The sequence below is a fragment of the Piliocolobus tephrosceles genome, chromosome 15 (assembly GCF_002776525.5).
Source record: "Piliocolobus tephrosceles isolate RC106 chromosome 15, ASM277652v3, whole genome shotgun sequence".
Taxonomy (NCBI): Eukaryota; Metazoa; Chordata; class Mammalia; order Primates; family Cercopithecidae; genus Piliocolobus; species Piliocolobus tephrosceles.
Window position 1 is genome coordinate 33290812 of NC_045448.1, and position 13396 is coordinate 33304207.

Genomic DNA, 13396 nt, shown 5'->3' on the forward strand with positions numbered 1-13396 from the left:
TTCTTTGGAAATACTGCATTTCCATTTTTTCAATGTGAAGATAAACTTTAGTTTTGAATGGGCATGGCTGACTTAAGTGGACAAACGTCTTTCAAACTAGCTTTGTAGAGGTTAAGTTTAGCTAGATAAATGCAGTTTCAACATTTAAATGTAGCTGTGTGAAGGGTAATGAATTGACATTACTCAGCTTCAGCTGAACTGCAGAACTGGTTAAAAAAGCAATGAAAGTAGCCTTGCTATAGGAAGTTTTAAAACACAACTTGTTAGAAGCTTAATTTGAGTTTGGCAGAAATACAGGGCTGACATCTGCTGTCACATGTTTGAAGCATGAATGTATCCTTCCAGGAAACAAGTGATGCTGATTTTTTTTTTTTTTTTAATGCAACAGTTTCAGGTACTTCCACTTTCTGTAGCACAAGAATATTTCTGAAAAAATCCATAGGGGGAACATTATAGATAGAGAGTCTTTGAATTGAAATGGTTTGCAACTTTAGAGCTGCACTATTTACACAGTGATCTGCATTAGCACAAGAAGACTGTTCTGTATCAAATTTAATTTAAATCAAAAGTGTATGTTCCCGTCGGTTACATATGGGGGCCAAATACAGATTTTAGGGGCAATCTCATCAGTTCTCTCAGGAATATTGCATAATAATGTTTTTGTCTCTTAAAACACAGAGGAGGTAAATATTATTTGTTACTGTTAGTTTCTCCCATGGTTGAAGAAAGGGATAGAATAATACATTAAGAGTCTAAAATAAATATCAGCTCCACATTGTTTAGTGATTATATCTTTACGATGGTGAAATTGGAAGTAGCTTTTTCAGATTTAGCCAAACACACTTTGACATGTGATAATTATAAAGTGAGCCACATATCTGCAGGAAATACGCGTGATATTTTCCACTCTTAACAGCTGACTTGGTGGCTTGCAACATTATTGGCATACTGTTTTCAAGTGAATTATATGTTTCAGCATATAAATTCTTGATTTAGCATAGTGTCTTAATAGCTAAAGGATAGGTTGGAAAAATCAAACCTTTATTTCTCTGGCAGATATTTGCAAAGTGAAAACATCTGTTTCAATTGTTGTGGGACAATCTATGCTCACTGTGGGGCAGTTAGAAAGCCAGGGCATTTTTGTAAAGCTTTCCATGAGTTAACATTTGATGCCTTCCTCTGGCTTTTCCCAAACTTTCTCCATGGCTCTTGCAGACTGGCCAGAAATTATTCTTTGACTGACTTAACTACCTTGTGGAAACCTCTGTAATTACCATGGCCCAGACATTTAAAAAACTATTTGCTTATCAGATCTTTTCCCGAACTCAGAAATGACCCAAAAATATTTGTCTCTCAAGCATATTACCAGTGTCATTATTGCCTCAATAAACTCTTCATGCTGATAGAAAATAAACTCTTTTATTTCCATGTGAAATCATCATGGTTTAATATTTCCAGACTCCATTCATTCATTCAGGGAATCACATGATAAAGAAAAAAGCTGAAGTCAGCATAGTCATTTTCATATTTTGCTAAAAACTTTCTGTTTCAATTAATTTTAGAATATAAAGATACCACACTGTTAAATCTACCATTGGCCTTGTTGCTAGTATAAATAGAGTATTTGGTTTTCCATCATTGGCTTTCTGTCATGGCTCTTTTTCCATATTATAGGTGGACTTGAGCAAAAGAAATAGAATAAGGTCCTTGACCTGGAGAAGATGAGGTTTTCAGGGAACAGATACAGTAGGGAAGAGGTGGGCTGTCCTGTGAACCAGGTGGCATTATGAAGGACATGTGAGCAAGTCCAGTAGGGAGCACTCCCTTGATCCTCTCTCTGCAGAGCCAAGAAAGCCACGCATGCTAAAAAGACAAGACATTCTCATTCACCAGCATACATACCCCTGACACAAGAAATGAGTGCTGTCTGTGTGAGACTTGACTCTGGTGTATTAGAGCCCAGTTTCTAGAGTTTATATTGACACAGTTTGATCAAAGAATCGTATTCTTCTACATGAACTGATCTACTCAGTGGGAAAAGGTTTGCATGCCGATGTGTAAGTGACCACTTAGGAAAAATATGAAGTATCTTGTCTTTGCCCTAAAACCCAGAAAATGCAGAAAACTTTTCCTGTTCTTTAGGACCACATTCTCAGGACTTGTGTACTGTCTATGTGCTCAGGAATGAAAAGCTATTAGAAAAGGAGAGAAAACACAGAGGAGATGCGGGGGAGACATGTTTTATACGTTTTAAAGTGTAAGCACCAGTAATTTATGTTTTTACCTGATATTCAACTTTTTTTTTGAGACAGATTCTTGCCCTGTCACTCAGGGTTCAAGTGATTCTCCTGCCTCAGTCTCCCGAATAGCTGGGACTACAGGCACACGCCATTACACATGGCTAATTTTTAGTAAAGACAGTATTTTTAGTAAAGACAGGGTTTCATCATGTTGTTCTGGCTAGTCTCAAACTCCTGACCTCACCTCAAGTGATCCTCCCTCCTCGGCCTCCCAAATTGCTGGGATTACAGATGTGAGCCACCGCACTTGGCCTCTGATGTTCAACTTTTTGATGAGTAGTGAATAGAAAGCAGACAGAGGTGTTTTGAAGGAGTGATGGCTATTTTCTCTCTGCCTACGAGAGTGGAATCCTTGGCTCACGCCTGTAATCCCAGCACTTTGGGAGGCCAAGGCAGGCGGATCACGAGGTCAAGAGATGGAGACCATCCTGATTAACACAGTGAAACCCCATCTCTACTAAAAATACAAAAAAATTAGCCGGGCATGAGGCAGGAGAATGGCGTGAACCCGGGAGGCGGAGTTTGCAGTGAGCCGAGATTGCGCCACCACACTGCAGCCTGGGCGACAGAGCAAGACTCCGTCTCAATAAAAAAAAAAAAAAAAGAGTGAAATCCTGCCTGGCAAAGGATGGAGGGGATCTCCGAGGTCAAACTGATGACAGTTACATTAATTAATCACTTGTATAAAAATGGGACAAAGTAGAAATCAAGTGTGTTTCAGAAAGTGTCCCTCTTTCCTTTGATGTATGTCTTAGTACCCTCTAGTGGTGTCAGCCTAACATTTTCTTACATGTAACGTGATCCTGACAGACAGGTTCAGCGTTTGCAAGCCACGTCTCTGTATACTTATGTATGAGGTAATCAGCTAAAAATCAACAAATATTTTTTTATCAAATTCCAACCTCCTAGCTTCTATCTAAGATACTGAATTGGCAGGAAAGGTTATTATTATTCATTTTATTCCTAAGACTAAAGAGTTATAATTCTTCACTATTTCTCCTAGCTCAGAGCTGAGTTGAGAAGAAACACTTTAGCTATGTTGGCAATTTGTGACATAGGAATATATCACATTTTAATTAAGCATCACATATTTTTGAAGACTTGTTCATGCATGTAAAGAAGTTCCATTCTAAGGCTGTCCCTGCCAAATGACAAATATTTGGTAATCACCAAATTGGTGTTGTGGGAGTGGGTTAGTGACTACTCATCAAACTTTTCATGAAAACCCCAGATTTATAGCCACTTAATTTGTTCTGAACCCTTGCCCTGAGTATATTAATTCACCTTCTAATTTTTTTTTTTTTTGGCAATTATGGTCAACATGTCTTTCTGCTTTATGAAAATGTCAGAGATGAGTATAAAGATAGGTCAATAACCACAGGGAAAAAAACCGAAGAAATCTAAACACCAGTAACTTGCAAAGGAAGCTTCGATGTGTAATATAGAGTCGTGTGCATCTCATGATGTTTCACTAAAAAATTCCTATAAACAGAAGAGAATTCTTACCTGAAAATCTATGAGTATAACCTGGTGAAGATTACCTTTTACCTTCAGATTTTAGGTACATGCAAGTGATATTTTTAAGGAAGACTTTTCGGATTATGAAAGTGCCAAGACATGCTTATTGTAAAAATTTTGAAAAGTACAAAAAAAAAAAAAATGAAGAAAATGCTAATCCTAAAAACTATAAAACTTGGATCTACTTCCTTCCAACCTTCTTTTCTGTGTGTATTGTAGTGTAATGGAGATTATATTCTATGTTATAATTTGTGCTCCACTGTGTTTTCTTTAACAAATAAGCATTTTCCTATCTTGTTAATGATTATTTGCTATGCTGTATGTATAAGTCATTGTTTTGTGTTATTGCCAGTCACTTAAGTTTAGGTAATCATGTTAATTACCCATGTTTTTAGCCTTTTGAATTATTCTTCCTATAATTTGATAATCTATTGACTGTAAGCAAATGTATTCTCTTGAAAGTGAATTAACATAACTAGGGTCACAAAAGGTATAAGTAATTTGCAAATACATGGGGTGTGCATACATTTCTCATACATCCAGGTGACTGTGTAGAATACTGAAGTTCATATGCTTCCTTTTTCAAATGACTTGCATGAGTAGTCTTAAAGTCACAGCATAGTGGATACTTTATGAAAAATGAAGCATGTGGTTTTGGTTTTGGAGAGCAACCTCAACCCCAATTTAGGTCATTTCCATGGTGAACCTTTGTTAAAGCACTGTTTTCCACATCCTTTTGCTGCAGAGTAGACAGTGTGTTATTATCAAGAATAGCCCACCTGCTTTTCTTCTCATCCAAACCACAGACCTCTCTAACAAAACTGTGTTCTTAAGTTGTCATGCTCAGAGGCATCAAACTGTTTACCTTAGAGGGTCCCTTGGCCTCATTCATATCAGCCTCTCTTCTGAGCCTTGTTTACTATATGTTGACAGATAATAGCCCAAGGTGTATTGGTATAAATGTATTGGTTTTTAAATATAATCTTAAATGACTTCAATATGAACAATAATAATGGGTAACTTTTACTGAGCACATATAATGTGCCAGGTATTGGCTACATGCATTATTTAGGGTATATCTTTCATTCTTATACTTTGAAGTTGGAACTCTGATTATTTCCATTTTACACATGTGGAAAAGTGAGGCGTAAATGGTGAGGTCACTTGCCACATACTGCAGAACTGTAAAGGGCAGCAGGATTTGTGCCTGCACTGTCTCGAGCCAGTGCTTCTAACCATCAGCTCTGCCACCTTCACTAGGCCAGTATACCTTCTTACAAAGGTCATTGGAAACAGAAAATCTTAAGGGAGTAATTAATCTCCGAAGGCCCCCTTTGAGTCCTTAGGTTTTTTTTTTTTATGGACTCCACCTAACCATGGACTCCTAAGACCCTCCCTCCACTGTAGTGTGTGTCTGTGAGTAGACTGAGAGTAGACTGAGGACTTGAACAGAGCTAATCTGTACATGCTATATAGAAGAAGCCAGTCTTACACAGGGCTCAGTAAGGGAGTAAGGGAGGAATTTAACAGAAAAGATTTGGGTAAAGATTCTACTTTACCACTAGAAATAAAATATGTTCACGTTGAAATTGGCAAATAAGAGTAAGATACACCAAGAACTTTTTCTTTGTTTGGAAGTGGGAGGTCTTTGGGGGGATTGATGAGAAATTTTGGAGGAGCTTGGATGTGTTTGTTGAAACTCAAATATGGCCTGCTAAAGAATGGAAAGTTACAATGTGTTTCTTATCAATAGATAAGAAATCTCTTATCTATTGGTGATTCAAACTCTATCATCTAAGATGAACTACAGTGAATAGAAACTCATTAACAGGCCATTTTGGAAGCTGTTTTATTAATAATTGATTTTCTTACAACTTACAACATGGCCTTTTTCTGAGTTTCTACTCCAGTTCATCTTAAAAATGGTTTCACTAGGAACTCTTGATGGCCTTGGATGGGACTAACTCATCTATTATAAAGTAATCACATGAATTTATACTTGATGTCAAAGGTCACTTTTGTCTTCTAAATGCAGACCTGGCAATAATTTGCTAATTGGTCAGGAAACACAAATTAATGCTTTGCAAGTAGCAGTGAAATCTGTTCATTTCTGTGGGCTTTTTTTCACATTATTTTATTTACTTTTAAAGAAATCAATGAATGTACTGTGAATCCTGATATCTGTGGAGCAGGACACTGCATTAACCTGCCAGTGAGATATACCTGTATATGCTACGAGGGCTACAAGTTCAATGAACAACAGAGGAAATGTGTGGGTAAGAGACAATTTTGATTGACTGAATTATTAAATATCAAACATTTGCACATTAAGAACATTTTTTTTCTTAAACCGACCTAACCATTTTGGGAAAATGTTACTGGTTTAATTTTTTGAAAGTTTATCCCTTAGCTAAGGGAGCTCAAAAAAAGGTTTGCTAAACAACTGGAATTCTCTTACCTCTTTGTTCAACATTTGTTTACCTCGCCAAATGTAATACATTTACATAAAGGTGAAATAATTTCCAAAAGCTTTTTGGATAAAGTAAAGAAAATATGAATTCCAGAAACAGCTACCTAAAAACATGTATTTAGCAAAAACAAATTAACATTAATGTATACTGCAGTAAAGAATTACATTCATTTATGTACATAAGATTTGATTTTTTAAAGGGATTTTAAAATTGAAAATCCATATATGCTGGCCTGAAGGTGTCAGTCAATTTAGAAATTTAGGGATCTCATATATGCTCCTTTTGGAAAAAAAAAAAAAGTATCTCAGAAAGATATGCAACAGAGTTAAATAAATCATTTTAATGTAACTCTAAATTTAATTTCTCTTTTTTTTTTAAAGAAAAAGAAAATTCAGCACTAAATTATAAGGCCAGTGGGAAACAACAAAGGCACATAACTAATTACTACTACTTTAGTATATGTGAATTTTGCTGTTTGGTGTGTGTGTGTGGGAGGGGGAAGGAGACAGCCACCTGCTCCATAATATGGCTATTTCCCTGTCATTTGCATACATTGTGTGTATCACGTTTAGAACCTAGAATATTAAGTTAGAAAGGCAACAGAGATGACCTAATCCAATTCCACCCATATGCATGGAGGAAGAGTCTCTTTCATGGCATTTCTGACTCCCTGCTGACAGCAAATTCCATTGCTTGGACGTCTCTCGTTATCGGGAGAATCCTTCTGTGTTGACCTGAAATCTGCCTCTTTGAAATACCATTGTCATGGTTTTGTAGTTTTGGCCTTTGAAGTGACACACAGTAGGCTGCTTCTGTCTTCCAGTAACAATCCTTCAAGCATGTGACGAGAAAGATCATGTCTCCTTTTGCTGTTGTCCTCAGTTATAAAGGTTGGGTGGTACTTAGGGAATAGTATGATGGTATTTTACAGAACAGGGAAACTAAGTTCTTGCTACACAGAACTAATGTTTTTTATATGTATTTTTGTTAACAGATATTGATGAGTGTACTCAGGGCCAACACCTCTGCTCCCAGGGACGCTGTGAAAACACCGAGGGAAGTTTCTTGTGCATTTGCCCAGCAGGATTTATGGCCAGTGAGGAGGGGACTAACTGTATAGGTAACGGCATTGTTCTTCCTGATTACAAATGCTTAGATCTGAGTTTTTAGATCCCCTAAGGCTATCAGTTCAGTGCTTATCCACACAACCCAGAATGTTTTATTAAACACTTATCATGATAGCAATCTGCTAGATCCCGGTGATATAAAAATGGATTTCTTTCCCCTAACATTTTTGAAGAAAGAGTGTCAAATATGTGCACAGACAAGATACATTAAATGTTACTTTTGGACCACCCTGCATGAATCAAAACTGGATGATTTTGATGTGTGTCAAACAAATCAAAGGGAAAGTAGAAATCAGTTACTGGCCAGGCGCGGTGGCTCACACCTGTAATCCCAGCACTTTGGGAGGCCGAGGCGGGCAGATCACCTGAGGTCAGGAGTTTGAGACCAGCCTGACTGACATGGAGAAACCCTGTCTCTACTAAAAATACAGAATTAGCCAGGTGTGGTGGCGCATGCCTGTAATCCCAGCTACTCAGGAGGTTGATGCAGGAGAATCGCTTGAACCCGGGAGGTGGAGGTTGCAGTGAGCCGAGGTTGCGCCATTACACTCCAGCCTGGGCAACAAGAGCGAAACTCCATCTCAAAAAAAAAAAGAAGAAAAAGAAAAGAAATCAGTTACTTCGTTATTATATTTGAGCTAAGCTGGGAGATGGGAGAGGTTTGAAATAATATTTGGAACACAAAACTCACTAATGCTATCTGCTCCTCGTAGATGTTGACGAATGCCTGAGGCCGGACGTCTGTGGGGAGGGGCACTGTGTCAATACTGTGGGGGCCTTCCGGTGTGAATACTGCGACAGCGGGTACCGCATCACCCAGAGAGGCCGTTGTGAGGGTGAGTCAGCTGAGAGTGTTCAACACACATGACCGTGACATGCAGGGTTGGTAGGTACCTTGCCTGGTTCTTGTTGCCTTCCACACTCCATACTTGACACCAGTTTATCCAAGCTCTTTCTGCTTCCTGGATTCACAGGCTCTTTGCCTCCTCCTTTCAGTGGCTCTTTTGGGATTATTTTCCATCGTCATGCTCTCATTATTTTTCACCTCAATATCTGCCTTTCTGGTATTTGGAGTGAAATCACCATAGAATGATTAATTGCATCATGTTTAGTACAAACCCAGACTTAATTACAGAGTCCGGACCATTCATCTGGGAACATGGTGCAGGTGTAACCAGTGTTGATTTCTTGTTTTTGACCTTTTCACCTACTTACATTCCTTTGTCTCCACTGCTTTCTTTTACATGTGTTCTGGGACTTTCTCACAGACTCCCTAAGAAGCATGGTCTGACCAACTTTGGTCAGATTCCAACTGTGCTAGATAAAATTTCCTCATTATTGACCACAGCAATGAATTTTCTCTCATTATAAAAATGTTATAAAAATGTTTATAGCATGGCCACAATTCTTATCCTTTTCATATTTCTGTTCATGTTTGTGTCCAAGTTGCTCTGGTTCTTTTTGAAACCACTGTGGCGAGGCCAGGCACGGTGGCTCACGCCTGTAATCCCAGTGCTTTGGGAGGTCGAAGCGGGTAGATCACTTGAGGCCAGGAGTTTGAGACCAGCCTGGCCAACATGCTGAAACTCCCTCTCTCCAAAAAATACAAAAATTAGCCAGACGTGATGGCGCACGCCTGTAATCCCAGCTACTTGGGAGGCTGAGGCACAAGAATCACTTGAACCTGGGAGGCAGAGGTCGTAGTGAGCTGAGATCATGCCACTGCACTCCAGCCCAGGTGACAGAGCAAAACCTTGTCTCCAAGAAACAAAACAAAAGAAACACTATGGCACTTTCTTTTTTTTTTTTTTTTTTTTTTTTTGCAATTATTTTCATGAAGAAATACACTGACCTTCTGCTAAAAACCTGCCATGGAAATATGAGGGTGAAGGAACATGGGGTCTCTGAGGGCACAGGAGCATGGTGCTGGTTCCTTGGGGTTTCCTGCCCGGCTATCAGCAGAGCCCAATAGATTTGGGCTCTGTTAGCTGGGGCAGGATGGACTAGGTTGGCACAGCCAGCCCTCAGCTGTCGCCTGGCTTCTGCATGTTGGTTTTCTTCACCGCTCTGATGACCCAGGCCTGGAGGGAGAGCTAATTAGACATTTTTTGGCAGCCTACGCTTGCCTCTCCTGCTGGTGTCTTGCCTCCGCCCCTTGGGTTCTAATCTAGAGAGAAGTGGGAGTGTTTCATGTTGCTGGATCTCTGATCAGCTTGGATCAGAATGGAGCCTTATACCCTCCCCGAGGACCATGAGGCTACAGAACAAGCACAGGTGTAAAGTGTCTCCACTCTGCTCTTCCAGGGAACTCTCCTCTGCTATAGAGATGCAGTGTGGAATCAGCTCACCACGCCCACGCTTAGTAACTTCCTGACCTGCAGCCACTGACTTTGCCCCTTTGAAACGTAGTACATCACCTGTAAAATGGGAACGATGAAGTTAACTTTCTGGGTTTTCATGAAAATAACTTCATGTTGCCTGAACTTGTATGATACCTGTCACTTTGTTAGTTTTCGAGAAATTATAGTTTCTTTAAATCTCCCCCATCCCTGACTCCTTTTGTGTTTGTATAGATCTCAAGCACCTCTGTAGTTGTGGGGAGTGCTTTAAAAAAATGGGGTAAGTTTATTTGACAAGCATTTATGTGCAGAGCAGTATCCCCCAACCCCCAACAAAGAAGTCAAATACTGATTCTTTTTATTTATTTATTTATTTATTTATTTATTTATTTTTGAGACAGAGTCTCGCTCTGTCGTGCAGGCTGGAGTACAGTGGCACAGTCTCGGCTCACTGCAAGCTCTGCCTCCTGGGTTCACGCCATTCTCCTGCCTCAGCCTCCTGAGTAACTGGGACTACAGGTCCCCGCCACCACACCCAGCTAATTTTTTTTTTATTTTTTATTTTTAGTAGAGATGGGGTTTCACCATGTTAGCCAGGATGGTCTCAATCTCCTGACCACCAGACCCACCCGCCTCGGCCTCCCAAAGTGCTGGGATTACAGGCGTGAGCCACTGCACCCGGCCCAAATACTGATTCTTAAGTTCCACATACGGGTCAAGAATGGGAAGAGAAGATACTTAAGTAATAGGATGGAAAAGAATAGAAAAGAAATTGGAAAATTATGTGCTTAAATTGGAAGCTTGGAGAATATTCTGTAATATTCAATATATGAAAATTATTTAGCAGAAAGATGACTCGGGTTCCCTGAGTAAATAATATATGATTCTATCCCCATGAAAAGTCTTGAAAAGAAGAAGGAGCCAAGCAATGCGGCTGTTTTCAAATTTCATCACGGACTAGAACCAAACGTCCCCGGGCTTCTGACTCACAGAAGATTTTCTCAGCTGTCACTAACAAAGTTGCTTTCAAATTTAGCAGCAGTCTCCAAGGAGTCTATTGTAGTTTACAGACATTATCTCATGTATCCTTACTTTATTCTGTTAAGGTATTATAAGGCAGGTAGTTCCTAATTTACAGAAGAGGGGAAAAGCAGAGGTGAAAGCAGCTAGAAATTCAGGGACGTTATCTTGTATTGCTCAACATTGCACCTTATTTATTGGACCAGCCTGTCTCAATGACATTCTCTGATTTAGCAGTTGTAGTTCTATTCTTTGGAAATATCCCATCCAGAGGAGAATGTAATGCTATTTGGAAAATGAAACTGGCAAGCATCATCTTTTTGTAGAACAAGAAGTCCCAGAACATCTGACCTAAAAAAACCACTATGTGTCATTGGCTATTGGCAAGAATTTTTACTGATAGAAAAAAAATTACAACACTGACCTGGTGCTTGTTTTGTTAATATCATCTTCAACTTTTTCACTTTAAGTATCTTTTCACATGTCTAACGATATGCAATGGGAGATAACTTTTAAGTATTTACTAGAATGTAGACATCAAATAGCCATGGATATTTAGTGGACCCATTATATATTTCTTTCTTTCTTTCTTTCTTTAGTTTATGTCCTGAAAATCTGTTTATATTTTAAATACGATTAAAGGTCATATATACATTGTGTATTGGGATACTTAAACATTAAATCCACTCGTATAAATTCAAGGTCCACCTCAGAAAAAACACTTATTTCAAATGCAGCTAGAAGCCACGGTGTTAACACTTATTTTAAACTGTTGAACTCTCTCCTATATCGTTTTCCTCATTTTATTGTTTGACAATTCTTAAAAATGCCTCAAGCTGTCGTAGTAGTTATCTCTTGCACAGACTTAACCATATTTTAGGTGATTTTTTTCTCCCCAAATTGGAAAGAATGATGATTAATAACTTCAGTTAGCTGTGAATATGAAAAGTAAGGTGTATTTTTACCAGAAAATATTACCATATGGTCGTATCACCATGTTTTCTGGAAAGGCTTGGAAGTATGTGATGAGTTCACTCTCTCCTCATGTGTTTTTTTCGACCTCCAACCATATGAAAGGTTTTAAATTATTCTAACCTAGGATGTTCTTGGGCCCATGAAGCCAAAGAGAGAATTTCCCTAGAGCATCCAATGCCTGCAGAGAGAACCTCTAGCTGGGTGGATACATGGCTTCCTCACACTCACCCCTATTCCTCGTATTTCTTTCTGGAAAGCTGTGCTATTACTTGAAAGGTTTCATATCCAGAAATTGGCCCTAAGGGAGCTGCCAACTCCCAGAGTGGAGAGACCAGGTCCTGCTAGTTGAAGAATTGGGGCCAGGTTCTTCCTTGGAACGTATGCACATGTTTTAATCCAGGTATGCTTGACCATGCATTATTGCCATGTATTTAAGTATACACCCAATGTCTCACTTACCCGATTATTGTTTTTCCCACTGAAATGTAGAGATAACATGCTTTCCCTCGCTGCCTTCATCACAAAGTAAGATTTTGCTTCAGTATTCCGATAAAATGTTCACAACGTACCTTTTTGATTTTTCAGATATTGATGAATGTTTGAATCCAAGTACTTGTCCAGATGAGCAGTGTGTGAATTCTCCTGGATCTTACCAGTGTGTTCCCTGCACAGAAGGATTCCGAGGCTGGAATGGACAGTGCCTTGGTAGGTACTATAGTGTACTTATCAAAGGTTTGTTTCTTCTGCATGGCCCATTTTCTGATAGAGTGGTGAAATGCCAATGGAGCCCTCTTTCAAAATGAAAAAAGTGAAATCTTATATCATTCTAAGAAAAGTTACCAGTAACTTTTAACCACTGAGAAAGTAAGAAAATCACTTAGCATGAAGGATGTAAGATTCTAGATGGGGCAAATAATTAGGATTGAAACAAACTGTTATTCCTAATGAGATAAATATCCAAAACCAAATAAGATAGTAAGGTCTACAGGAAGGAAGAGAGATGGAGAGCAAAACACTTAAAAAGAGAGAAGAAGCCTAAGAAGCATCTACCACAGACAAGTAGAATTAGGTAACACACGCACACAAATTTGCAACAGAAGTAGCAAAGGTAGTGCTTTAGGCACTGAGGAAGATACGGTAATAAATTTGCTTGATTCTAATTACCTGTGCTGTAGTTAGCTCTCCCCCTTAATGGTTTTCATTTATGTCTACCATGCTGTCTTTTCCCCTAAAATCTGAACTCTTTTCCACTCCATACCAGAACTCTGAATATGTGAGTTAAAATTTTCATTCATTCATTCCTTCTTTCCTTTCTCCCTCAAATGCTTAAGACTTGCTATAGGCTATGCACAGTGGCTCATGCCTATAACCCCAGAACTTTGGAAGGCCGAGACACAGGGATCACTTGAGGCCAGGAGTTTGACACCAGCCTGGGCAGCATAGCAAGACCTCATCCCTACAAAACGTTAAAAAACTTACCTGGGCTTGGTGGTGTGTGCCTGTAATCTCAGCTACTTGGAGGCTGAGGTGGGAGGATCGCTTGAGTCCAGGAGTTCGAGGTTTCAGTGAGCTATCATTGTGCCACTGCTCTCCAGCCTGGAGGTCAGTGAGACCCTGTGTCTAAAATATGAAACAAAAGGCAAAAC

At 39.2% G+C, this 13396-nt stretch overlaps 1 protein-coding gene across 4 annotated transcripts in view; it reads left to right on the top strand.

Moving 5' to 3' along the window:
- Nucleotides 1-13396, top strand: part of LTBP1 (latent transforming growth factor beta binding protein 1) — a 455184-nt gene that overhangs the window by 321341 nt on the left and 120447 nt on the right. For all 4 annotated transcript variants that reach the window (XM_023216379.2, XM_023216380.1, XM_023216381.1 and 1 more), the window contains 4 exons: nucleotides 5969-6094; nucleotides 7284-7409; nucleotides 8130-8252; nucleotides 12336-12455. In XM_023216379.2, coding sequence (XP_023072147.1) covers nucleotides 5969-6094; nucleotides 7284-7409; nucleotides 8130-8252; nucleotides 12336-12455 — 495 coding nt within the window. The remainder of the gene's footprint in view (nucleotides 1-5968; nucleotides 6095-7283; nucleotides 7410-8129; nucleotides 8253-12335; nucleotides 12456-13396) is intronic.